The 27,937-nt window shown below is 49.3% G+C and overlaps 1 protein-coding gene across 1 annotated transcript in view; it reads left to right on the forward strand.

Moving 5' to 3' along the window:
* The first annotated feature begins 2,804 nt into the window (after positions 1-2,804).
* NXN (nucleoredoxin) overlaps positions 2,805-27,937 on the forward strand; it is a 54,662-nt gene continuing 29,529 nt past the window's right edge. The window contains exon 1 of the mRNA XM_030028787.2: positions 2,805-3,186. Coding sequence (XP_029884647.1) covers positions 2,869-3,186 — 318 coding nt within the window. The 5' untranslated portion in view covers positions 2,805-2,868. The remainder of the gene's footprint in view (positions 3,187-27,937) is intronic.

Here is a 27,937-nt window from a genome sequence, read left to right on the forward strand (position 1 = left end):
GCCTTGTCTATGTGCTTTTTGAATACCTCTGGGGATGGTGACACCACTACTTCCCTGGGCAGCCTGTTCCAATGCCTGACAACCCTTTCAGTAAAGAAATTTTTCCTAATATCCAATCTAAATTCTGTGATGGCTTCTTTTACGCTGTGGCTTTAGGGTGACTCAGCTACCACTGTTTAAAAGACACCCTGAGTGTACCTTTCTGTTCTTCTTTTCACTGCCACGGGTTTAATTTGCTCAAGCTGATGGGCTTATATCCCCACAGCTCACCATCATCAGCTTCGGGCAGAACCCGCAAAGCCCGCCGACCTTCCCCAACCGAAACCTTAAGCGTGAACTCACCCCAATTTCCCATTTCTGCTCCCAACCCATTTCTGGGTGACGGCTGGCTCGGCCCCCCCCCGGCCCGGCTCTGTAAGCACCCACAGCAGGCCGGGTTGAGGGTTCGGGGAGGGTGCCTTTGCCCCCCTCCCCAGCCCGCAGCCCCGCTCCGGCACGGCTCCGGGCTCGCCGTACGCGGCCGCCCCGGGAGGTGGCGCTGGGTCCCCGCGTGTTCCCGCTCCGCCCGTGGCCCGCTCCCGGCAGAGACGGCTGCAGCACGGAGCGGGGGGGGGGGGGACGGGACGGGAACGGGCCCCTTCTCCCAACCGTCCTGGTCTTCGCCTGGCAGCACCCTCGGGCTCGGCGCTTTCACCCCGCCGCAATTCGTCAATATTTCTGGTTTTTTGTGTTTTTTTTTTTTCCTTTTGCCGACAAGACCCTGATGAACACTGGTTGGGGGGGGGGGGGGGGGGGGGAGAAATGCAGGCAAACGCAAACATTTGCCAAGTCCTGTGGCAAAATATTTGCTAAATATTTTAGTGGAAAATACAATGTATACTAGTCAAAGCGGATGCAGTGTGAAAAATAGTGCTTGGGAAAAATTAATAGGAGTTAGGGAAACGCAGACTGGCACTGTCTCTGTAGAGACAAGAAACTGCTTATTAAAAGCCCTGTAATGCCTTTTGAAAACCAGCTTGAGATACTGGAATTAAAATGGGCATCCCGAATCCATGATTCTGCTGCGGAGCCTCCACGTGAGCGGGCATCCACCAACAACGGGAGGCCTGCAAGGGTTCGCATGGTTTAACTTCAGTTTACTCACACCTCACGTTGTGATGTTGTTTGGTAAGAACAGCTGTTTCCTCATTCTATTTTATTGTTCTTTAAGAGAGAGGAATGCTTTTCTACTTGTTCTGTATTTCAGAGCATCTTACTTCTGCTTTGTTCACTAAAAATGGGGCCAGACGAAATAACTGCAGCCATAAATATTGTTTTTACAACAGAATATTTATATTGCCACATGGGTTGGTCAAGTTTGGGGCTGCAGACTTAAAAAACAGCTTCCCTGCCCTGAAGAGCCCAAATACTTAATTAAGGCAGATAAGGCAGGACAAATAAAAACAAGACAAAACTCCTCTTGCTTTGAACGACCTCTAGGGAGCAGGTCTTGGCAAAAGAAAAGAGAGATTGTAAAGCTGTAATAATAATAATAATGATAATTAATTGTATTTATAAAACATCCCCTAATGGCTCTGGATGCTATACAACGATTTTAAATACAACTGAAAGCGGCAGCAATAAGAAGCCAAATGAGAAGCCAAATAAGGAAGTGCTGTAAAAATAAAGGTGTCTTTTACAGTAGCAAGCAAGATTTAAGAGTGCTGGTTTGGGGCTCTTTCAAAAAGTAAAATGGAGAAGGTATCCAACCTGTGCACACACTTTGCGCCCCGTGTGTTTCGCAGTGCCCGCGCAGCTGTGTGTCTGTAGAGAACACGTACGGATGCTCCAAACCAAAAGCCTCAAGCTTCAGCCCCCCCAAACCCGACCTCTGGACTCAGCTTCGCACACGTTTACACGTTTATTTTGCTTTACCGGCGTGTGAAAGCGGAGGATGCGTGTTTGCACGCAGAGATGCGGGTCAGGACCTGTGGCCTGGACACACGGACGTCAGTCCGAAGCGGCTGAGGATCCGCGCTGCAGTGAATTCTGCGGGCTTGCAGATTACAGGCTTTGATTACAAAGAGCAAATATATTTTAAAGCCTGGTTTGCATGTCTTGTTTATGCTTTATTTCCCTTCTGTATTGTAGTCAGCCAGACGGTGGAATTCAACGCGGCCAAATTTACTTGTGTTTGCACTTCTGGATTGGCTTTCAGGTTTTTCCGCCCGTCATTGATAAGGGTAAACACGTATTTACCTTAGATTTTGAAAACAAAGAAGGGAAACACTCTTGTTCTGCGGGCTTTGTGAAAGCTTACTCTACCCTCAGTGACAGAGGGGGCCGGCGGGCCGTCACCCTTCTCCGGGCAGCGATTTAAGGGACGGGTGTCCCAGCCGGCAGCGAGGGGTCAGGCGGGGTTTGCAGGACCGTAACTCGGGTGTCCGTAATCCCCGGCAGTCACCGGCTCCTGGCAGCGGGACAGGCCGGCTGAGGCAAGGCCAGCGCCCGCCCAGACTCTCCTTCTGCCGTGAACACCGGCCGTCCCCTCCCGGGGAACAGCCGGGCCCTTGGAGGGGCTTGAGGCCTCGGGGAGGCTCCCCGGGGGCTTTATTCACGGCCTGGGCTCTACCGAGCCCGTCACCCACCCCGCGCCTGGGGAGCCGGGGGCGGGTGGTGCGTGTCGGTGACCGCGGGGCCGGGGAGCGGAGCGGGCCGGGCCGGGCCGGGCCGGGCCGTGAGGGGCGCGGGGCGGCGCTGCCCGAGGCGGGGGCGGGCGCGGGGCCGTGCGGGGAGGCAGCGCCCCCTGGCGGGGCGGGGCGGGGCTGGGCTCGGCTCAGGCCGGCGCGGGCTGCGGCGGCTGCGGGGAGCGGAGCGGAGCGGGGCGGGATGGCGGGCGCCCTGACGGAGGTGCTGGGCGAGGTGCTGGTAGCCGCGGACGGGGAGGAGGTGGCCGTGTCGGCGTTGGCCGCTCGGGGGGTCTCGTTGGTGGGGCTTTACTTCGGTTGTAGCCTCGGCGGCCCCTGCGCTCAGCTCGGCGCCAGCCTGGCCGCTTTTTACGGGCGCTTTAGAGGAGAGGCGGCGGCGGCCGGCGGGCAGCGCCTCGAAATCGTCTTCGTGTCGGCCGAGCAGGAGCAGCAGCAGTGGCAGGAGGCCGTGCGGGCCATGCCCTGGCTGGCGCTGCCCTTCGCCGACAAGCACCGCAAGGTGAGACCGCGGGCGGGCGGCCGTGCCCGGGGGTCTGTCTGTGTGTGTGTGTGTGTGTGGAGGGGGGGGGGGGCGCGCCCCGGGCTTTGTCTGGGGGCGGCGGGGCTCGGCCGGGCCCCCCCACCCCGACCCCGGGGCCGCCGGGGCGGGTCCCGCGTGGCGAGGAGTGGGCGCTTTCCAGAAAGTTCCCGGGGGGAACCCGAGGGGGGGGTGGTGGTGGTGGTGTGGGGGGGGTTGGGGGTCGGCTGCCGTCCCGCGGGGCGACGCCGCTTTGCCCGGCTCCTCCGGTTCCCGGGTCCTGCGCGCTGTAGCGGGCGGGGGAAACCCCACAGGCTCCGTCCTCCACGGGTGGGGGGGTAAAGGAGGAGGGGGGGGGAACCCCGGTTTGGGGGTCGCGGTTTCGGGGGGGGGGGGCGGTTGGACGGCGCCCGCTGGCCTCGAGGGGTCCCTCAGAGGAGCGGGGCCGTCAGGCGAGGCGTGTGAGAGAAGTCGCTCCTCTGAGGCGAAACCCGGGAGCACGGCTCCGGTCGGGCGGCCGCGGCTCAGCCTGAGGAGAGCAGGCCTCGGTACGGGCCGTGGATAGCGTCCCCGTGGGCTTTCCTGCGTGGGTTTGGGCACAGAAAGGGGCCACGGCCTCCGCCAGCCGTGGGAGGGCATTTGGTGGTTGAGGAGCGAGTTGGAGCCCGGCTCGTCTGGGAAATGCTGGCAAAGCTGCCGGGCGAGTTTGTGAGATGGTGTTCGTTATTCGTCTCATTTAGCAGCTGGTGTGTTCGATACTCTACGAGTTACAGCCCCTCATCTGAAGAGTTTAATCTGAAAGACGGATAACAGACAAAAAGCACTCTGTAAGACCCAGACAGGGAAGGCTGTGAGGTACAGGAAGGCAAAGGCTGGGCTTCCAGATCCCAACAAGCTTGCAACGTTGGTAGTTTAAAAAAAAAAACCAACAACCCCTCTTTACAAATCTAATCTCTGGAAGCTATTGAGTAAGAATTAAAAAGATGGTGCCCCACAGTGCCATTTCTAAACATCTTTCCGGCGAGTGATTACGGCTGCCGGTCTGAAAGCAGCGGGCGGGTGTTGGCTCGGCTCTCAGCAAGGCGCGTTCCCGGCTTCAGCGGGGATTGGGGTAACGCCGGTATCTGTGGGGCCGGGGGGCGGCTGAGCCCCTCGGGCATCCCCCGTGTTTGGGCTCTGTGAGGCTGTGTTGGGATGAGAGGGACGACTTCTTCCTGAATGGGTCTCTGAAAACTCCTCTGCCGGCACTTCGCGCTGTTCGTTAGGCGAAGGAGTCGTTTAAGGAAAAGTTGGCTGTCGTCTGGCTGCGCTGTGTGATGTCCCCTCCGCTGAGAAGAGGCATAGCTGGTTTGAAACACGGATTTGGCTTTTTTCCTCATTTGCTGCAGGTTTTTGTCACTAAGCCCTCAGTTCTGCAAAAGCTCTCAGGTGTTTAACACCGTGCACCTGGATGATGCTGTTGGAGGCCCCCAGTTTGCCCCTTTGAAGTCCAGACACTTCTAACTGGGAGCTTGCATGAGTGGTCACAGGTCGGGATCTGAGATCGGTTTCATTAACAAGGGGAGCTGCGACAGAAGCTTCATCCTTCAGAGAAATTGCAGTTAATTCCGGTTTCTTTAAAACCAAACCCTCTTCTACAGGGATGTGAAAAGACTGTGGTTCCAATTAGTAGCTGGCCATTTCCCTACAGAACATTTCAGATTGTTTAGGTGGTGGGACTTTTGCTTGCCGTATTTGCTTTAAAAATTCCACTGCAACGTAGTTAAATTGTTGGGAAATCGTAGAAGTGGAAGGTGGCATTAATTTTACGTGTCGGCCAATGCTTCCATCTATTAGATTGCAAGAAAACATGAAATAAAAAGATTATGGGGTCTTAAACTCTTATTCCAAGAAGCCCTGAGTTAAATTCAGGATTATTTTTGTGCAGAGTGTAAAGTAATTGAAGCTCGTGCTGTATATTTTCAAAACTAAGCAGATGTGATGTGGCTTTGGAGGAAGCTTAATCTATGGATAACAGAGAGCCTATTTGTAAGTTATAAGGGCAATTATGTCAGGATATCAGATTTCTAAACAGGAGATTTATAACCTGTAGTTCAGGCAGTTAGAAGTTTCCTTGTATAATAGGCTGATTTTTAAATAGTCGGGTTAATGACCTGACTCTCCAGAAAAGCACAAACTTACTGTTTTTCAGAAACATGCCAGCAAGAGCTGGGGATGTCTAGCATATGTTCAGTACCTCACAGGCTTCATTTGTTTAAAAACAAAAGCATTAGGAAAACATAGGCAGTCCTTTTGAGTTATGGTTCCTTTGCACTAAAGGCTACTCCTAAACCCCATGTGAGACAACCCGCAGAGAATTGTATAGATTTATGGGAAGAAAGGGATCTTATTGATACAGAGTAGAGATAATGAGAGAGAGAGACGTGGGAACATCAGGCAGGGAGCTGAACTCCATCCCTGAGCTCTCAGCCTCAGCCCAGAGGCTGTGGACCCCCCCATCCTTGGAGGTTTTGGGGCTTGGCTGGGCGAAGCTGCGCCCGGCAGGGTCTCGTGCTGGTGACTGTGGGGCTCAAAGACCTCCAGAGGTCCCTTCCAGCCAACGCTTCCCAGTGTGGGTTGGTTACTTTATCTACTGAGGTCGTGAAAGCTTTGGGAAGAGATGGCTTCCTATCCCATATTGGCTGTAGCATCACTTTTGTTGCTTGGAATTATTGAATAATACGGCTATTAACGGTCCTGGTTTCCTGCTGAAACATTTATCAGTGTGTGCATTGTCTTTCTCTGGTGTACTCTGCGTCTTTTTACATTTCTCCTTCCCCCAAACCCCGGGCATCAAATGTTGATCGGTCTTAAAAAACCAGGCTACTTTCTGGGCTTCCAGTAAAATTCCCACAGTCCTAAAAGTAAAATAACATTTTACTCTCATGGTTCTGGTGAAAGTAGTACGAGTTGTCAAAGAAAACAGCCACTCTTCATTGAATGCCTCGGTAACTCAATAATGCCGGGGTGCAGTTACCAAGCACATAACAGCCTGTGCATCTTGCAACAACCAGTTGAATTTGAGTAACTTTAGCATACAGCAATTTCTGTCTCCAAACCAGTAATAAAAGAAAGCAGTACCAGTCAGCAAACATCTGGACGTGGGGAAAGCCTTTGATTAATGAGGAGGATGGCATTATGCCTCCGTCTGAGCCACAGCCAGCCGTATTATTGGGGTTTGTTTTTTTCAAGAACAAAACCGTAACGTGCCAAATGAGATTGGAGGCCTTTAACTCGTGATACACATCCCTCAATTAAGCTGTTCAGCCCCGGATTTGGGTAGCTATACGTAGCTGTTGATAATTGATTTGTCTTCTGATAATGCCTGGCATTGCTGAGCAGAACATGGGGGAGAGATGTTGCTCCGTGTCTTTGTTTTGTTTAGGGTTTTGGTTTAACATCACCCTGTTGTTATCTGTTTGCACGAACATCTGCTCAAGTTCTGGAAGGTTGATTTAATAACAGCTTTAATTCCTGATTGCTACTGAGAACCTCGGTAATGTAAACAGCCCCCATCTGTCTACGTGCCCTGATGTCCGCTGGCGCCCACGACAGGGCAGCACCCTCCCCGCTGCCGGGAGAATCCCAGACTTCTCCTGGTGAGCTCTGGACCATCCGTGCTGCAGAGTCCACCTACACTTGGGGTGAATTCGGGTGCTCTTCGAGGGCTTTCGGCACATAGGCTTTTGGAGGAGAGCAGGAGCATGCTGTCCTGCTGTGCTGCGTTGCTGTGGGACATCTTGGTCATTTCTGCTAAAAAAAAAAAAAGTAAATTGACCACATTCTCCATCAAGTAGGTCCTCTCACACGGGTCCATGTAGGAGTGGGAGAAAGGAGGGTCAGGGTGCCGGAGGAGAAAAGGCTGCAAGCTTGTCTGTACTGGGAGAGAAGCAGTTTATCTTTTGCTGTTGTTTATTTGCCTTTGCTTTTGTTTTTACTTGTTACTTACTTGGCCCAATCGTCTTCCTCATTCTTTTTAATCTTGACTTTTCTAATTACGCTTACTTGGTGCATCCACGCAGTGCTGCAGTAGTGTAGGGTCTGTGCTTTGCCTCTTGTTTTGTGTTTGCTTTCCGCTGTATTTATGCATCTGCTTGAGTGTTGCCCAGATTCTTCTTGGGAAGGCAAAACCGTTTCCACTGGACCTGAAATACTTCTGCTCTGGTTTTAAATAAATGCAAAACGTGTTGATTATGTTGCTGTGATTATTCAGTCAAGTACCTGAAAACAGTTCGACGATCTGTCTTTGCTCACACTGGTAAATACCCTTCAGTTGGGACAAAGTGGTTTTCCTTTATCTTGACAGTTGATTTGTGTACCCTGCTCTATGTATTTTCTCCCATGTTCACATGAAATGTGTCTTTTGCTGAATTGTGTGGCAGAGGCACGTGATCTTTCTCCGCATGTGAAGAAGACATCTGTTCTGTCTTGCCCTAAGGAGGGGAGAAGGAGCAAGTTCGTAGTTTTGGATTTTGTTGTTTTAATGACTTTACTACTATGGTAGGTGATCCGAGTTGGACACGGACAGAAGAACACCCCTTCTGTGCTGGGAGTACGTCTTCCTCAGCACCGCAAGTAAAACAGTGGTCTTAAAATTGATGGGTAAAATGTGACAAAACTCTTGCTTGTTTGCAGATATCTCTGTGAAGTCTTTTACAACAAATACCCACTTGTTCTTTTTTTTTTTTTTTTTAAATTAAATTATGTTCTCTGTCCCTCCCCCCCTTCCCAATAAAAGGGCATTTTCTTTCTCTCTGCTTAAAAAGATTGTCTACTGTGGGACCCTCTCCTAAGAAGACACCGGGTACTAGTTTTGTAGGTAGAGTTTGTGCAAGAAATGGTGGGGAGGAGGTAGAAGTGTCATTAAATTCGACTGTACGCAATTTGGGGGGGGGGGGGGGGGGGAAACCTCAAATCCTTGATTACAATTTATGATACACCCTGATTTTCAGGGACTCGTAACTTTTCTGTTTGAAATAGCCATCTGCTGAGATCTGGGAGGCAAGTGGTCAGCACAGATGTGGGATTTGTCTAACAGAAAATTTTGTAAATCACTTGAAGCAGCTTTTGAGTTTCATCATATAAAAATATCTAGGTAATCACTTTCAGCTGTATTCCTGACTCTGTATTTCTGGGGTGGGAATGTATGTGAAATCTTTGGCTCACAGAGATGTAGATTTGAAAAATATGGTCTTTTCATGACATAAGGCTATTGAGTAAGAAGCAAGGCATTAGCAGCACCGACTGATTCTTTGTTTGCTTTGAAACTCACTGGTTCTGAAACATAAGAATGGGAGATGTATGAAAGGAGCAGAGAGAAGCCTGCATGCTGTTTTTCATTGTGGCATTTTAATCCAGATGTTGAAATGAAAACGTTCATTTAAAAATGCATGGTTGACAATTTCATTTGTTACTCTCAGGTTGCAGAACTAAGCAGAGGAACTTTACTTTTTAAAGTAATCCATGCAAAGTTCTCCAAAAATGCATTCTTTTAGGAGCTGAACATGTAACGGCTTTACAAATGAAAGTGCAAAACAATGGAGTGTTTTTCTGTGTGATTTTTGAGAAGTACAACAGTGAACTTCAATTATAACTGAGGAAGAAGGTATTCAGTATTTCCACATCATGCGGATGACATCGAAACCAAAACATTCTCTAATTCTTGTTGTTGTTGATGCCGCTTTTCCAAATTACTTCTGAATACGTTTTATACAGCATAGCAGTGGCCCTCCGTACAATTAGCAGTTGTCTCTCATGCCAAGACCCTAATCCTTCAGTGATATCCCTGTAAGCGTTCACTGCTGTCAGCAGACGGCAAGTCTAGGTGCTGTGTCCTGGTCCTGCAGTAGTTGCAAAAACATGGCTGGCATCCTTGGAGGTTGGATTTCCCCATATATCCAAACCGTGGCCTGCCTGAGTGCTTTCCCTGGGGGAGAATTAGTATTTTAAATGTCTTGCTGGTGTGTCATCTGCTGTGTTGTTTATTGCATCCTTCAGTCGGTAATTGCCCCTGTTTGAGGGCCTGCTCTGAAAATCCTTGGACATCTTTTCATTATCAAATCCTTCTGGCTCCGTGGTGGGGAGAAGCAGTAGGAGCTTTTGCTGATCACACACGGTTGGGTCTTGGACTGCGCTCTGCAAATCCTGTCCCAAAAACTGATATCAGGTTTGCATTGCATTTGGATGGTGGCTTCTTCAGGTGGTTTGATAACATTTTAGTTTGAAATGCAGTAAGCTGTCTCCTTGTTTAATACTAAAAACGATCCTTCTGTACCATTGCCTATAGGTATTTCTTAGTACTGAGAAAGTTTGTGTGAAATTCATTGTGAGTTCATTGTTAGCAGGTATAGGTTTTGAGAGAGTCCAGGGGGTTTTGAAGTTGGAGTTTTTTGTTCCTTTCTCATGGACATACTTTTAATGTTTCAAAGCAGCGTATGGTATGGTAGGGTTAGCTCATGCGGCTGGGATAGGGTTTCACTTCTCCTGAATTGCATCTGGGTAGAGCTCTCTGTTTTGCATTCCTGTTTTTTTCAGCAACGCTCCCAGCATGGAAGTTGGGGTATGGTTTTAATCTAAGTCAAATCAGAAGATATTGCACTTCTTGGTGATCAGACCAGGAGGATTCTTGCCCCAGCCTCACGCACCCTCCTCACCAACAAGCCAGATTCAACACAGTGATCGTCTGCTCCTTACTGCTAGTGTTTTGATGTGAAATGTAGGGATATAGGGAAACTGAGAGGGTGCGGGAGGCTGCGATACAGTGGGCTGAACTCTGAATTCAAGAAAACAAGTTTGAGCAGCGTTGGCCTGAGCATTTGCTTGGTGAGAAGCTCGTTGGTGTGCGTGGATTGCTTCCTCCTCCTTTCCCTCCCCATTTTTTATCAGGGAAACAAGTTCCAAGCAAAATATTCCAAAGTGATATTTAATTACTCTTTAAAATGCAACTATTTGTCTTATCAGCCATGTGGATTTCTGTTTGCTGCTTTGATTTGACAGTTAGTAGTTTGTCATTTTTAAAAAGCTTACACACTCCAGGAATCTGTGATTTTTATGCTTTTGAAAGTAGAGATGTTGAATTAACTGCAGCTTTGAACTATTCATGGATAATTTCAGGCCCCCTGCTTTCAGCAAATAACAAGCTGACTCCTGAGCTTTAAGGCTGGGTTGAATACTGAATAATCATGACTTTATAGCTGCGTGCATTCTCTAAACTGGTTCCATGGCATATCACAGTGTAATGCACAATAGATTTGAAACATTTTTCTAGACGGATCACTTTGTGCTCATGCCATCTTCAGATAATAACAGTTAGAAAAGGGGGGAGTAATGCCAACTTGGGGAGGGTGCTTGGATTCATTACGACTTGGCCTTTGTGCACATTAATTCCCCTCTGTTCCCCGGGTAGGAGCCCAGGCTCGGGGCCGGGGGGTGTTCAGCTGAGGAGGGGGCTTTTCTCTGGCACTGCCTTGACATACGTCTGCAGGGCAGCTTCCTCTGTGCTGGCTGGAACCAATGCTTCTCTGCTGATGCTCTGTAGGCAACAAAACACAATTAGAGTTAAATCTGTAGGTTGTAAAGACAAGACATGGCCAGTGGAGAAACTGGGAGCAGGATGAGTTGACAAGTAAGCAAATAGACATATTAAATTCTCTCGAGGGAAGGTGAATTATACAAGTATTTCAGATTACAACATGAGCATCTTGTATGATAGCTGATCGCATTTTCATCATCTCAGTTTTCCAAAGAAAATGTAGTGTCTTATTGATTTGGCTTAGAGTACACACAATTAATGGAAGGGTGGAACTAAAAAGATGCAGGAATGGTTTCTGCATACTCTCACGTCTGTCTTTCAACACCGCGAACAATTGCAACCAACAATTAATATGTAAAGAATTTGTGGTCTTTGGTGCGAGTGACTGACTGCTTCAGTTGCGTCAGGGCATTAGCTGAGCTTTTGCAATCTGATCAGCCCCCCGCTTGGAGCCCAGCAAGCCCCTCTGGCCTCAAAACAAAGCGATGGGAGCCCCCGATGAGGCACAGAGGAGCACAGGGGTGCTGGCTCCCTGCCCGAGCAGGGAGGTGAGTGCTGGGCACAGAGCCTAAAAGCTGGGGAGAATCTGCTCCATAGAGGTTGCGCTTCAAATGATAAGTGCCATTGCAACTGCCGAGCCAAGGAATGGTGCACGGGAGGGAGAGCGTCTTCAGCGCGGTCACGGGGAAGCAAACCCAGGGCAGAGCAAACCTGGAAGCCAAAGGCTTGTAATGAGGAAGGCAGCGGGGCTACCTGGTGCTGCCGGGGCCGAGGCTCGACAGCCTCTTCAAGCAAAGTGCTGTAGCAGCAGGGTGGTGTGGGAGGTTGCTGCGTGTATTTTACACCCATGAAGATCTGCAGCAGTTGAAGCTGTCCTGTCCAGCCAAGGAGAGAAGCTCCAGGGTCCTCCGGCAACACTTCGTCTGTGGCTGCAACTGTGGCTAAATCTAACCTGACTTTAAAATATTTTAATGGAGAAAAGGTGCAAAGGTGCCGATTTAAAGTGAATTTGCCAAGAGTTACCAGATTTTTATTTCACATCTGAGGCATAAAAAATAGCTGGTGGCATCCTCAGATGCGAGTGGGGGCTCAGTGTGGCTGGCCCCCAGGGAGGGGGTGGCAGCCAGTGCAAGGGGTCACATCCTGCCGGGAGGGATCTCTGCGAGGCTGGGCTTTGACAGCTGAGAAGGGAGCATTGTTTTATGTTTCAGTGCAAGGATTTAAGAATCTGGGTGAGAATTAGGTAATGTTTGCAGAAGAGAGTAGAAGGCAACTGAAACGAATTGCAACTGCGTGAGTGAGCCGGAGAGAGAAATTCTAGTTCTCCCTCGTTCCCAAGAGATTCCCACTGGAGAGATGAAGTCATAGCCATTACTTCATTAGTGTTAACTCGGGACGCTGACAAATGAGCCCTCTTGATTTGTGCCGGGTCGGTTGAAGAGAATACTGCCCCGGCTCTCGCCCCGTGCCTCGGCAGTCGCTGCCCTTGCCGTGGTGTTGGCAGAAGCGCACGCCAACTCCCCAGCCGCGCTGATTCAGGCAAGCGTTTTCTTTTGAACTGCCACCGCTTCGTCCCGCATGCCAGCTCCGAGTTGGCTTTTATAAATCCTGCTGTGCAGAAGGCAGCCGCCGAGGGATGGGCGGGCAAGCAAGTGCGAGCGGCAGCCTTGTACTCGCCAGAACCTCTCCATCAACGCCCGAGCCCGTGCCCAGCGTGGGGGGCGTTAATGGTACCCAATGGTCTGAGCCCCGCTTCCAGAGCAAACAGACGGGTGTAGGATCTCACCCTCGCAACTCGCAGCATTGCTGTGGGAGTCCCTTTTGGAAGAAGTGTGAAATTTATTGTAATATGTGCTGAGGATCTTATGGCGGATCTGAGCTGCTAAATCCTCTAAACCTGAGCCCGCAACTTCATTGACAGGGCCTCTCACTTTGCTTTGCTCCAAGCTTATGGTTTCACTGCTCCAATATTTTTCCATACATGGAAGCATTCCTGCCCCAGCCTGGGCTAATCCTGACATGCCACTGCATCTGGATGTTAGCTCATTTCTCGCAGCTGACACTCTGCAAAGGCAGATGTCTGAACGTACTTTCGTTTAAATAGATTTAATTCAACCGGCAAAGCTCTTGCCCCATAGGTAAGCAGGGGAGAAAAAAACAAACGTGGTTTTCCATTTTATCGACCTTCCAGGGCTGTTAGGTGGATGAACTGGTCCCCAGTAATGCCATGCTTTGGAAGTGCATAGTATTGAAATTGCAGAGGGGTAACAAACCATGGTTTTGTGTCTGGCACAAGTTGAACCCGTCTCCTTGCTGTGGCTCGGTTGGTGGAGAGGAGCCCCTGACCGCCCGTCCCGTCCTGTTGGAGTGCGCTCCTGGTCTCTCCCCTCTGCTCCGACATCTCTTCAAAGGCTCCGTGCTGTTTGGGACGTATTTAGTAGCTTGGTGAGGCTGGGACTGCTGTGCTCTTGCAACTGAGCTGAACGCCTCGGTCTTACGGGAGAAAGATGCTTGTGCTGGTGAGCTGCTGTTTGAGACGGGGGTCTGTTTGTAATCCCTCCCTCACCAGGGCAGGTTGTAAGTTTTAATTAAATGTCTGTAAGGTGCTCTGCAATCCTCTGCTGAAAGGCCCTGTATTAGGACAATGCCTTTGAATAAAAGCTGGAGACCTTTCCCACCCGTCGGAAAAGAGTTGGAGCTAAAACAGTGAGACCCAAGCAGTTGAATCTGAACAGATGTCGGTTCTCCCCCACTTTGATAGTTCAAAAGGATTATTCTGCCTCTCCCAAAAAAAGGAGAAGCACAGTGATTTTACTAGTGTTGCCAGGGATCTCAGCTGCATCCCCTCCTGCTCGCTGCTAGTTAAAAGGTTGCACGCTGGGCTGGAGGTTTGCATGGGGTTTTGGTTGTGAGCTGCGCTGTTGGGTTTGCAGTTCAGCATCCACTTGCCTGACCCTTGCTGGGGGTCCAGGATATGCCATGGGTCCTGGTTTGTCCTCTCTTTGCTTGACTGCTGCTGTTGTATGCAGGAATAAGGCAACTTGAACTGAGCCGGGAGGAAGACAGCAAGGGTAAAACAGGTTTCAAATGAAGCAAGCTGTGTGATGGCATGGGAAGAAGACAATTTACAGGTTTGCTGTCGGAGCTGTGAAGCAGATGAAACCTCCTTTGTGTGACTGTTTCAGCCCAAGAAGCAAGTGAGTCCAGGAGCCATTGGGGCCCATGGGGCCCCCAGCCCCTCCGAGGGACCCGCAGCCCCTCCGTTTGTCCCTTCAAATGCAGCCCAGGGTGTGGGCGACAGCAGCGCTATGGTCATTGTGCACGTGCTTGGGTCTTATGGGATTTCGGCATCAGACAGGTCACCAGGGCATTAGAGATGTTCTCCCCCCTGCCTCCCAAGTTTTTCTGACTACTGTTCTGTCACTCTCAGAGCAAATCGAAGGGCACCAGGCTACAAATCCTGCCTTGCAAGTACTGCCTGGGTGTTTAGCTTGCGGGAATGCACTTCTTTCATCAACTGATACTGGTGTGTTAAGAGGGCAGGGAGCTATGCTTATTTCCTTCTGAGAGGTTGATGACTCTACAAGCTTATTTTTTAGGGTGCTCCCTTTTTAATTCAGGTTTGTGGCTATAGACAGAGGTCGTATTGCTGTTGCCTTACAGGCTGCTTATAATGAGCTCTTCCTTGTAATCTCTCTGCTCGGGAGCTTTGAAAATAGCTGCATGCATTAGGGAAGTCCTGCTGTCTTTGTCTGATGGGCAGGGAAGCTAAGGCAAGAGGGGTCCGGGGCTGGAGGAGTGACCAGAGCGGGGCTCTGCAGCTGACATGGCCGTGATTTCCCGGTCCCAGCACCCCAGTCCCCCGGGAGCAGCCCCATCTCACCAGCCCCATGCCGCACATGAATTTGAGCCCCTGGTTGTGCTCTGCTTCCCTGTCCGCTGCCACATCAGCCGCAGCCATTGCCCCCTGCTGCTGCCGCCGTCGTGCCGTGTGCTTCCAAAATCGGTTCGTTCCAGGGTTAGAAAAGACTCATTTTTGTGTCCTAAGCGCTGGATTTCGCAGATAGAGAAGGGGAAAGGTCTTAATGCCTGCAGCTTGATCGGCTAATCTGAAAGCATGGGAAGTTTTTCATAGGAAGATTTGCTGCCTAGCTTTCTCAATGCAAGTTTGCACAAATACATTTTATCCCTACAATGGATCGTAGCAGCTGGATGCCTCCCACCAAGATTACTGATATTTAGGTCTTTGATTTTGGTGGAGACACACAGCAATAAATTAAATGAGTAGTGGAGTTTCAGAGAGGAGTACAGATGGTGGGAAACTGAGGGCAGGGACTACTTAAGTGCTAACGTATGGCACAGCTTTGGTTCCTTTCTTTTTTTTAAAGGAATGGAAAAAGCTGCGAGCTGCTGTACCAGCAGTTTTGCCTCCCCCTTGTCTTCAAAGACCCGCAGGCCACCTCTATTGCAATGCTTTCTTGACAGTCAAGAAAGGAGCGCTCTGTGCATGCTTCTGCCTGCCAGCACAGCGATACCCTCTGTGCCTTTCTGTCCTCTTGTGAGCCCGATCCTGGCTCGCTGCGCGCTTGGGCGCGCTCTGTCTGGTTTTCTGCTTTCCCGGCAAATGCTGGGAAAGCTGACTGTTAAATGAGATTTCTTGAATCTTTGTAGGTCTTTCACTTTTTTCATCATTAGATCTGACCTGGTTTAGGTTTTGTTTAGCTGTGGGGATTCAAGTGGAACGATTTCATTCCTTTATCCACCTCCGTCTGCGTTAATTCACTGTGTCTCCGACTGACAGTTTAATTATTGTATGTGACAGGAGCATCCAGGGCCCCACTTGGCAGAAGGTGTTTATCTCTTAGGTGGTGCACAAAGTAGATGTCTGCTGCCCTGGTCGCTCCCAGGATGGGTTTTTGCCTAGAGAGGCAGTTTTCAAGCCAGTTAATTGCCACGTTGTGAAGCAGAAGGGTAGGTGGCTGTCCCTGCCTTTCCCTGCGGGCACATCCCTGCCGGCTGTGTGGGGCCAGTGGCTCTTGAGGTGGAAAGATGGTGATGTGGTAGGTTGGGGAGAGCCTTTGAGGTTGGGAAGAGCCGTCTCGCAGAGGGACAGAGTGTGGGAAGAGCAGGCAGAGGGATGGGGAGGGACGGATGGATAGATGGAGAGAGGCACAAGGACCAGTCTGGAGCAGGGAGCGGTGCCTTGCCTGGAAAGTCACTTTGCTCCAGACAGCCTGGCTTTGAATCGCAGGAAGGTTCCAGATTTTACTCCGGTTTAAAAATGAAACGCCCTGCGAGCCCTGCATGTTTTACGTTGCTTTTTGGCTCGAGCTGGCCGAGCGTCTGCCCTGTGTTGGGCCACATCCAGCGTCCTCTTTTTAATGTTCGTCTCCATGAGGATTTGCTGCAGTCTTCACAGCTGAAAAAGTGGAGTCGTCTGCATAAAACCCAGTAACTCTCTAGGTTAAGAGGCCACCAAATACTACCTCTGTCTGTGGCCATCCCTCTAATTATTAAAATAATAACCCCAGGCAGAGCTTACAGCCCTGCTGGTGGCTCAGGGTCTGTTGTGCTGGGCCCTGTTCAGACAACCGCACAAGGAAGAGATGGTCCTTGCCCTACAGTTGGTTATCTAAGGAAACGTCCCCCTTGCACCATGGGGAGATGGTGGGTGCCTTACAGGCAGTGACAGGCCAGGCTGGCGGAGATGCCTCCTGCCTTGTGGTCACAGAGGTTCGGGATCTGGAAGGGGAAGGCAAGCGGAGACCTCCTCCATGGCTGTGCCCTACATGAGGTGATGCACTTTGCATGGCTGCAAGCTTGCAGGGCTCTTCCCTGCCAGTGGCTGGTCCTTAGTTTTGTCCTTGTGGGTGCTTCTGCCTGGTGGCTTGGCAGGAGCCCTGGCCATGCTTGACTTCCCTGCGGCTGACACAGTTGCCCATCTCTTCTAAGCAGCAGCTGGAGGTCTGTCCAAGCGACATCAAGGTGTGCTACTGGCCTTCATGCTGAGATTTGAGAACTTCACCTCCTTTATGCAAAAGAATTTATTCGGGCCAAGCTCACGCAACTGGTATGTGCTAGGCTGCTCAGAGGAGAGAGGACCAAAGCAAATGGGCAGAAGTTTGTCACTTGGGTTCGGTTGCTGTCCCAAACTGACTGACTAGGTTGGATTAGCAGGTTAAATTGGCTTTAAAACATGCTGAAAGCTTGGGGTTGGGCATCTGCCTGCCCAGTTACAGGGATGCCCATCGCCCTGATGTCAGTGCACAGAGTCCATGCGCCTGCTTTCTGTCTTCACGACGCTGCCTTTTCTTCTCAGGGCTTGAAACTGGAGACATGATTTACACCTGGCATGTGGCTGGGGGAGAATAAGTTGTATAAGAGCGGGTTACCTGTGGTGGCTGACATCTCTGGATGAGTGCACCTCCGGCTGCTTCCTCCCCTCGGCTCCCGAGAGCCGGGCAGGGATTATCCAGAACAAATCCTGTTACCCAGCTGCTTTCGTGGCAGAGACTTGCCAGGCACAGGCAGGTCCCTCCTTGCCCCAGCACCCCCTGCAGCAAAGGAGTTGCAGGACAGGAGTGCCCCACGGGACATAAATCACGTAGCTGTTTGCAGGTGACACAACGGGTGAAGATCAGGGATTTTTAGGGTTTCTTTGCCAGAACGTGGCAGTGTTGATTGCCAGGCTTCTTAGTAGTGAAGAATTTGAAGTTGTGATTCATCCCTTAATCCACGTCTTATGTATGCAGTGGTAAAGCTAGGAAAATCTTTGTATGTATGAAGTGTTTCCTCTTGGGGAGCTGAGAAACCCTTAGGTGTAACAATTACTATTTTACTTAATTGGTATTGAAATACCAAATGCTTAGAACATGCCAGCTTGTGTCTGTTGTGGGGAAAACTCAATTGCCCAATAGAAATGTCTTTTCATCCTGCCACACTGAAGAGAAAATAAGGTCAAATCTATTGAAAAGAAAAATTCCTGACATTTGTTTGTTAGCTGCTCAAGTGGCTGTCCAGGCCTATGGAGGTGGCTCAGCATGGGTGGCTCTTGGTGGGGAAAGTCATTTGTGAGAGGTGGCCCCTGGGAAGAAAGGTGGTTCTTTGCTGATGCTCAGACTTCTATTTAGTTCGGTCTTTTACTTTTTAATTACTCCAGCAATTAGCACAGTTACAGATTGTGTCTTGCCTTTGCTGTTCTGTGTGTGCTTCTCACATGGCGTTTGCTGGCCCTGAGGATAAACCAACCTTGTGCAAGAGCACATGCCAGCACTGAAGAAGCATCGGAGTGTGTGTAGGTGTATCATCATCCATGTGGGTGTTTGCTCCGAACCTCTGCAGCCGGTGAGACTGCTGTTTTCCTCCACTAGTTAAATAATTATCATCAGCCTCGCAGCAGTTGAAGACCGGACAGAGCACAATGGTGACATGTGGGTTGTTGGTGCAGTGGGCTCATTGCAAGAGGGATGCTGAGAATGTGAACCTTGTAAAAAGAAATGAAACTCATTCTGTAGCTGAGTAAATTAGACACTGTGCCACAGAGGTAGAAGAGGAAAACCCTTGCCTCACATGAGCTTGGGCAATCACTTTTTTTGCAATTTTGTTTTGTTTTTCTCCACCATTACTAACAGCATTTGCTTCGTTCAGAACTTCAAGCTATATGAACCAGTGTGTAATTCCCCTGGAGGGTACATCACACTGACACAGAGCTGCCAGACACCTTCTGATTTCAGAGTTGGGAACTGGCATTTACTTACACGTTTTCAGTGTTTCTTGTTTCCACTGGTGAAAGTACGTACCAACAGAGAAATGGATATTGATGGGAGCAGCGCCTGCTGCAGCGCAGAGCCTGTTGTTCAGCTAATAGGGTGAATGAACAGTCTCACTCCAGCTTCCCTGTTAAGAGCCGCTGAAGAACACTGCAGGGTTTTTCCCCCTTGCTTAACTAAATGTTACTAAAGAAAATAAGTTTAATCAAGTCCAGACCTTTTTGCAGGAATCGCCATGCTCTTCTCCCCGTGCTCTCCTTCCCCTCGGCAATGAGCAGAGGGCCCTGCGCTGGCTTGGCCAGTGCTCGCCTGTTGTGTTGGAAGAGCCTTTTTTGCTTGGTGGATTCAATGATCCCTCAGCGGCTGTCCGAAGAAAAGAGCAAAATCCCAGTAGTCTGGCTGCCGTCCCTCTGCTCTCCTGCCTGTCACAGCCCATCTGAGCTCGATTTCTGCTCGGATATGAGCTCTTTTTCATTCTGTTTACGCTTCACTTACCAAAAGAGGTTGGAGCCAGGTGATTTTTCTGCAGAGGATAAAATTTCATTGGAGAGAAGCAGAAGTTCGTGAAACAATCCATGGGATTAGTAGCATTTCAGCTCCTGCAGGATCTCCCCCCTCCCTTCTTCAGTCTTATTTCTTTTCTTTGAAAGATGAAATTTCCATTGCTGTTGATGCCCTGCCAGGCACTCTAGCCCAGTTACTTTCCCTTGGATGCAGTTCAAGAAACCATCGTTCTTTTCTCTATTATTTGTTATCAGAGGGAGGGGAGTGCCTTCCCTGCACTGCCCTGATGCCTTCAGCACTGGCAAGAGTAGATGGCCATGGCTACTCTTCAGACCCACCATGCTAGAAATGTGACTTAGAAAAGATTTTAGTGGCAGGGAAGCTGAAGCATTCGTGTCCTCAAGAAAATATACTTCAACACTTTAAAAAAAAATGCAAACCGAAGTCAGTTCAGGGTACCAGCAGAGGTCTCGGTTAAAGTGCTCCTCCACCAATGCAGCAATCTGAAGGTGAAAGGCTCAGCTGCGTGATGTGCTTTAGGTTTGTACATTTAGGCTGGAGTGGTCTAAGGGCTTCTGAGAGCCTGGTAACGTGACATTTTTATTTTAGTAAAGACTGCTGAAGTCAGAGGTTTTAACTAAAAAAATCCTGGGGCAAGGGCAGCTTCAAAATTGGGGTGGTTTGGGGTCTGCCCAGGCTGGAGCCCACAGCCGGTCCTGCCTTTGCCGGCTGTTGTGCTCTGCTGGGTACCACAACACGGGATGCAGTTACCAAGGGGAACTAGATGGGAGAGGAAACCCACCCTCCTCCTTCCCACGGCCATGCCCTCTGCTCAGGGCACAGTCTGCTTCCTCTGGCACTGGGGATGTGTTCCAGCTTTATTGTATCTTCCTTGCTTTTAGGGTTTGGGCTAACTCTTTCACAGAATATTAGTGTATAGATTAAAAAAATAGGTAGTTAGCGACTAAAAAGAAAAAAAAAGAGAAATGTGTTCAGGAAGGAAAAGAAAGCCCAAGCATAGCTTTCTGTTGCTTGTAAGAGGAGCTGGCTACAGGACAGACCATTTTTTTATTGCTCCTCTATGTATGTCAGTGTGATATCTTTAATCTTGGTGATGTGCATCATTTTAAGTAGACTGTGTTGGGTGAACTGGTGTGTGTCTGCTTTCTGCAGGTATGCCCACCTGATTTACCTGACCTCTCCTTATCCCCTGCCTTGCCTTGTCATAACGAAACTACAGCAGGTTTTAGGGTTGTTAGGGGAAACCCCACTTTCCTAGAGAGAATATAGAGGTTTGCTGGATTTTCAGAGAAAATGTATGAGCTTTACTGACAGGAGAACCGGCCGAGCAAGTTAGCGGTGGATTTGAGATGTTAGCTTTGTGGCTTTTGTCTACCAGAGCCTGAGCAGTATTTGATGTGCAGACATGTTTTCAGACATTTCTCATAGAGAAGGTGTTGGCAGGTCTGTTGTTAACACCCTTGCCTTTAGGCCAAACTATTGAAAATTCAAGTTCAGCTTGAATCTCATTTCAATGGCTTAGAAGGCTGGAATCTGATGGGCTGAAAAATCTCGTCCAACTCCAGCCCTTATTAGGAGCTTAATCTGAAGTGCAGCCAAAGCCAAATAAGGGGGAGGGGAAAAAAAAAAAAAAAAGGCAGTAAAATGGAACAAGAAATGTGCATCCAATTTACAGTATTCCTCTGCAACCTTAATTCAGCCCCCTGTATGCATTACGATGCAGTTTCTAATTATGGGATCACATATGGTTTTTTTCCATGGCACCCCTGCCCTCGCTGCTCAGGGAGGGCAGTCGAGGCGGCCCAGTGAAGGATGGGGTTGCATGTGTAGGACCTCTGCCCTGCACGGGGCAGGATTTGGAGGGAAGGAAGTAAGGCAAGTAATGGAAAAATAGCAAGGGTGAAGTGATGGTTAAGGAGACGGGATTCCTGCTCTGCTTCTGCCGCAGGGCTCGTGTATGGCGCCGGGTAAATTGCTTTTCATGCACAACAAGGGACTTGATTTCCTGGGTCCCCAGGCTGAGGGTTGAGTTGCAGAAGTGCTGAGTGCTCCTGCTGCAAATGATCTCATGGGAAGTTGTACGTCAAACATTTAAAATGCCGCTCGGTGCTATTTATTTTTTAAAAAGGGAGCTGTAGGCTGATTCTGGAACTGGATGCCCAGAGCTTCTCTGTACCTCTTTTCTTCAGCTATAAACTGGAGGTGTTGTGAATGTAGTTCTCTAGGATTTTATGAAAATAAATCCACGATCGTTTGAGAAGTATCCCAGTCTGCAGTGGCAAGACGCCTTCATTTTTGCATTGGAGCAGCACATGTAAAGTGTGAAGTGAAGAGGGCTGAGTGTCGCACATGAACAACCAGTCGAAAACCAAAACTGAATAATTCCCCGCTTGTTGAGCATCTTCTATTCTCGGTGCTAACTGCGTCAGGGCTGTATGCACACGTGGTATGTGGCCATGCTGTAAAGACCCTACGCAAGTGGACCAGATTAAAGCTACAGAGAAAACTTATTTCCAGCACATCCTAGCTTTTCAGGGCTTGGCAACTGTAATATTTTCTTAATGCAGCCCTTCAGATGTAATATGGTATAAATTACAGGACTGGGCGAGTAAGGAGTTGTGTGCAGAGGGTACAGGCATTGCTCTGTAGCAAACCTTACAGGGAGGAGGTTGAATGGCTTGATCCTGAAGGTGGTAATTCATTTGCATTTCTGACCTGTAGCAGAAAGTGGGAGGCTTTTGGATCATCCAGGAAGGACCTCGTGTGTAGTTTAGGCTGCTAACACCAGATGTCTGCTTTTGGCTTATCTGAAAATGGGTTTCGTTTGATCTTTAGGTTGGACCACTGTTGTGTGTTGGAGCCTCACTTGCAAAATAGCTCCTGTGTCCATCGAAGAAAGAGGTTAAGGAAGTTATTTTTTCTGTGGTTTTATGGAACTCTATACCGTCGTCTGTCTCTAAGGAAGATGTGACGCACGATGGCTTTGCAGCTATGCAGCTTGATGGAGAGGCGCATAGCTGCGGATGCTGTCACAGGGATGCTCCAGCAAGAGGTTTGCAAAGTCGAGAGGCAGCTAGCATCCCTCTCCCTTCTCCAGTACCCTTTGGACTTTGTTCCAGCTTATCTCCTTCTCCTCAAAACATGGATTAGGAGCTGCAAAGCTCTCTGCAGGAGGAGCAGCGTGGTTGGTACCAGCCTGGCAAGAAGAGCCCCATCAGCTGTGCCGTTGGGAGGAAGGGCTGCACTCAGCCATGCTCCTCCAGGGCTGTGCAAGGTTTTGAACACAGCTCACTTAAATCAGCAGATGTTGTCAGGCATGCACAGGCAAAACCTTGCTCTAATTCACTAATTATAAAAATTCCTGGCAGAAGCTCTGTGTGAGTCAGCTACAAAAAAATTACCTAGGAAAATGTAAGTTTATGGTATAAGGCTGACTTTAGCACACAAGAAGAAGGGAAGCCAGGGCTTTCTGTAAATCCAGTTGGTCATCCAGCTTTAGCCCACCATGTCCTTATCTGGAGAGAGCGGCGATGGGAGAAGCAGAGTGGTGAAAGCCCAGGGGCTTGTCCCACGCTCTCTGAAGCTGGTGGTATGGCAGGGGATGGATGGAGAGTTTCCCTTCCACTGCCGCAGCAGAGCCAGTGCCCAGCCCAGGAGCTGGTGTGGCTCTGGTTTGTGAATCGGGGCAAGGCAGCCCCTTCCCTGCCAGTGCTGAGGATGGGAGAAGGCTGCTGCTGCCTGCTCGGGGTTCGCATTTGACTTTCACCTCGCTGCACACACCAACCAGCACGGGGAACCAACGAAACCTCAGATCTGGACAGGTCTTGAATTATCTGCAAAGGGTGTTCGCAGCACTGTCTCCTAGGGAAGCTGCCTTTTTTTTTTTTCTTTATAAACGTTGGATTTTATTTTATTTTTGTTATAAAACCCACATAACTAATTTCCCTTGGAATCTTTTGCAGGCGTCTGCTCTGAGTGTGTTTTGGCCTCGCTGCCCAGTGCTGGTTTTGAATCCCAGTCCCAGTGGTGGGAAGTTTTTAGAATGAATGCCAGTTGTATTTTTTTTTTTTTTAATAGAATCACAGTGTCCGCCTGTGGATTTTAAACAAATATCCTTGGCTTTATGTTTTGCCTGCAAGTAGCCAGTATCCAACGGGTATGTAGCCAACAACAGTGACTCGGCAAGGATGCAGCATTTCCCCTTTGTCAAAAATGACTTTGTATTTCTTCTTGTAACCTAGCATGCATCTCCCCAACCCTGTTGCTGTGCCTGGCTGTTCTGATCCACTGCAGCAGGCAGGATACGTGCCTTTGTGTGGGGCTGTAGTGCAGGCTCCCAAGGGAGGTGTGTGGCAGCCTCATCAGTGAGTAATTTAAAATTACACCTGGGGAACATGGAGTAGGAAGCAATCCTGCCTGGTGCCTCTGGGAATGGATGCATCTTTACAGGGTTGACTTTTCAGCTGGGCAAAATATATTTGCTTGCACTTAGCACGTACTTGTGCTGAATTTTCTGCCTCTACCGGTTCCCTTTTCACTTTGGTACCTGGTTTTAAGATGTGGTTTCCGAAGCAGAAGATAATTTTTCAGGATGTAGCACTGTCCTTTTGATCCTGACCTTTCCTTTATTTCCTTTCCAGGATGTCTGTTGTAATACAACCTTATAGCGCTTCCTCTGCTGCCGCTCTCCCTCACCGACCTGCCAGCGCAGGTTTCTGGCAGGAAGGTGAGCATCTCTGCCCACTGCTGTGCCGCCAACGCATGCCCCACAGACGCTGGCATCCCTCCCTTCAACGAAACACTGAGCGCAGCCTCTCCAAACTGCCCTGTCTTGCCCAGAAGCGGCTGGGATCCAGGAAGGCTCTTTTCCCAGGAAAAAACAGCTTTGCTGGGGTGGGCAACAGGGTGTGTTCAGCCCCTCAAAGCCAGATTTGCATGTTACGGTGACTCTGTTGTTCAGGTGCTTCTCAGCATTTCCGACGTGAAAACTAGTTTCAGCAGCACTAAGTTGTCTGTAAAGTTGCTGTTGTTTGGGTTTGGGTTTTTTTTTAATACGCCATTCTCTGAGGAGCTTGTAAGAGCATGCAACTCCCTGATGTCTCCAGTGGGGCAGTGATAACTGTAGCGCTCATCAGCTGTACTTTTTATAGTCCTTTTCCCTTTGGTCAGCAGTTTTTTTAGTTCTTTTCCTTTCGATGTTGGTCACTGTCAGCAAAGAATTTTGAAGCTGGTCTGATAGGTAATAATAGCTGAGAGATAATATAAAGTGTTAGTAAAGAAATGAAAAGTGAGCAGGAGAGTGTGCAGTGGTGGTACCAGCAGGAACACCTGGTGCAAACAGTTAATTTTAGTATTGAGGAAGGTCAGTATAAACATGCCTTTCACCTGGGATGGGAGAGGGAGGCAGAAATCCTGAAAACAGGTTTGTATATGCATGAAGCTTCTGTACCTGAAGAGCCGTCTATATCCTAGAAGAGGTTTTTATTTATTCCTTGGAATCCGGAGTTTGGAGAGCACATGTTGGCCATGCAAACTCTCAGCTTTGCCATAAATCTGTGTTTTGGCAGTGCATGTCCAAATGCCATATTATCCAAATAGGAATAGATAGGGGATTAAAGCAGAATCCTTTGCTATTTATAGACTCCCTTAGGGAATACGTTGTAATATTCTTCTGAATCAACTAAAAGGTAACCACAATAACCCAATGCTGCACATGCTAAATCTTCCCTGTGGCCCTCCTGTAGACCTGCAGGGGAGGAAGGGGGGGTGCGGAGAGATATTTCAGCTTGCAGATCTGAAATATCATTGTTCGGGCTTTAACGATCTGCCACCTGCTGATTCCCTGGGATTTAGAACAGAATCTGGGACATGTGCTTGTTTTTTTACAAATGGGCTGGACTTGGAGCTTTAAATCTCTCCTCTCCAAAGCAAGTGCAGACTTGGAAAGTATTAATTATTTTGTACTGTATGTATCACCATCTTTCTGTAGAAGTAGCTAAGTCCTTCCCTCCTGCTTCGTAACTGTCTTTATAAACTGAGGTCCTGGGTATCCCTGGTGTGTCTGGGTGTCCCTGTTGGCACAGGAGTGAAGGAGCGGGCTGAGTGCCAGCGTGCCAGACGGAGTCTGGAAGCATTCAGCGGAGCTGCTGGCTCAGACCGTCCTGACGCCCTTCAGTGAACTGAGCAGCAAGAACTTACCCAAGAAGGGCTTTCCTCTTCTTATTGAAATTGTCAGTAATCCAAACTGCCACATGTGTGTGCACAGAGTTTAACCTTTTGGTCTCCAGCTCTGCCCAGTGGAGAGAGGAGGTCCTCAACCCTCCTGGAGAAAACAAGAAAACCCAGTCCAGCTATGTTTGAGTTTTACACTGCTGTATATTGGGGCACTGTAGAAGGGTCTGTGCAGGTGGACCTCTTCCCTCGGCTGCGTCCTGGCAAGCAGTACCACCGAGGACCGGGCACCTGGACCCTCAGACAACCCTTTGTTTGCCCACCGCCTTGCAAAACCATGTGTGTAGTTTACAACGTGCAGAGCAAATGGCATGAACTTCATAAATTGAAGACAAGCAAAGTTTTTGCGTAGGGGTGCAGCTTTGCAGACCAGCTGGCTCTGGTTTGGTTTCTCCGGGCTTGGGAATTTCCTGGGTTTGGGTGTTTATTCCAGCTGCCCAGCCTCAAGCAGCCCCTGGGGCATGCATCTGCAAGGGGGCCAAGGCGCGCGCTTTATCCGCTCTGTGCTGGGGGAGAGCAACGCAAAGACTGTGAAATGCTAGTTCCTCTTACAAAACTCCTGCTTTTTATTCAGGAGCAGCAAGTTTGTTCTTGGAGGGGGGAGCACACCTCGCTTCCCACATCCCCTTCACGCAGGGCTTAACGCAGCCCATTTTTGTATGTGCTCGTTGAGAAACAGCAAAAATCAGGAGCGAGCGGATGGCCAGTGCTTTCTTTCTCCTTTATGTGCCTGTTTAATTGGGTAATATGCGTGGCCTTGCCTTTTTGTTTACCTTAGGGTTTGTTATGACAAAGAAGATGGATTTTTCCTGGCTCTTGCATGCACAGTATGTAAAACAACATGACGCAGTACATGGTCAGCACGTGAAGCCTGATGCGACCTCGGAACTCAGGCTGTTCTTCAATGCGCGCCACTGACATCCAACTCGATGCTCGGTGTCTGCGTTGCACCTCTGCGACCAGGAAGCATGTCTCTCCTCATGCTTGTAGCCAGTTGCGCTGCTCGCCAACACACAGGGGCTTGTCTCAGATTGCTTTTTCTGGAAATAGGGGTATTTGGGAGAAGAGATACCTTTGTAGTATCTCTGTCTTCACCTCTGGACCTGGTGAATTCTTGGAAACCATGGAGGGGGAGTCTGTCTGCATCTTCAGCTGTTTTTGCTCTCCCTTTTTAGTACAAACAAATTGCCCCTAATCTTGGGATGATTTTTGTACAGACTTTTCCTCGAGTCCTGGGTTTCTGAGCCCTTATTTCCCACCTAGGGAATTCCCCCCCCCGCCTCTCCCCGTGCATCCTAATTCCTGGGTGATTCCTGTAATTTATCAATGCTAGCTTGTCAGCAGAGACTTGGAATAAAAGGCTTTGTAGTGTGCTGCTTAGCTGGCTGTATAAACATGAAAGTACCAGGTTTTTAACTGTCTTGCTCACATGGCTTTCCTCTGCAAAGCTTTAGCCAAAACACTCTGCTAGATAAAAGGGATGCTGAGAAAGTCCAGGTCAGGCGGAGATTGTCTGAGAAGGGTATAACATGGATCTTTGTTTTAGTTTTATTTCTTGTAACTTCTCAGAAAGAGCAAGGAATGAGGATGAATTGTTTTCATCTCTTGGTGGTCAGAGATTAAGATGGATGAGGCAGTGGGGTGCCTGGAAGAAGGTGTTAAGAGCCTAGCTGTGTCCCCACTCTCTTGCATCTTGGATGAAGTTGGCTTCATGCTTCCTGCTTCCCAGGTGCCCTTCCTGACGCTCCTCCTTAAATATCTGAGCTGGTGAGTGATTGCCTTGAGTTTTCTGAGCTCTTTGAACTAGAATAAATGAGAAGGGCTCTGGGGATGGGGCCTCTCATCGTTCTTTTGCCTTTCACCTCTGAGGACAGGGGTTTGCATCAAGTGTGGCATTAAACGCACAGGGTTTGGTGCCCCTTAGGTCACATCCTGCTGAGCCTGCCCGAGCTGCTGGGTGTTTGCCATAGCTGGCGCAGATCTGAAAAACCAAGAGTTTTAGATCTGAGCGTCATCTCATAGAGTTTTAAGAGTAAAGAAAGGACGAAGGAGGCTTTGGGTAAGATGCAGCGTGGTGTTTGGGTTCAGCCTCTGGGATTTCAGGGTCTTTGTTTGCCATTCTTTGTGCAGGTTTTCACGGAACAGGAATATATCTCATCTGACTCCCGGATTCAATGTGCAGGGAGAACTTTCTGGGAAACTTTGGACAATATTCATCCCGTTTTGGGAGGGCACACAAGGGATGTACCGCTGGGAAGTGAGATTTTCAGGCTGGTGTCTGTCGGAGCAAAGGCACTGCACTCAGGGTGGGGAGTGTACTGCAGCATCGTTGCGCTTTAGGTATTTAGTGAATTCTGTTTGTAAAAGTGGAGTCAGTTCATGACTAAAAGTGCCTGCTTGGTTGAAAATGCGAGACCCTTGGGTAGGGGAAGCGGTTGTGTCAGAGCCCCAATATTTTGCGCTGTTCATGAAAAAAAAGCCCTGTTTGTGGTAGGGCGGAAGGTGTTGCTGTTTGGCACCTGTGCACGGTGTAATTAGGACTCACTTTACATGGCAGATGTGAAGTTGCTGTGCCCTGCCTTGGCAAGTCCTCCCTCTCCTGCATCTCCGGTCAGCCTCTCATGGATGATTGAGAGGT

This window comes from Aquila chrysaetos, chromosome 10, assembly GCF_900496995.4.
Source record: "Aquila chrysaetos chrysaetos chromosome 10, bAquChr1.4, whole genome shotgun sequence".
NCBI lineage: Eukaryota > Metazoa > Chordata > Aves > Accipitriformes > Accipitridae > Aquila > Aquila chrysaetos.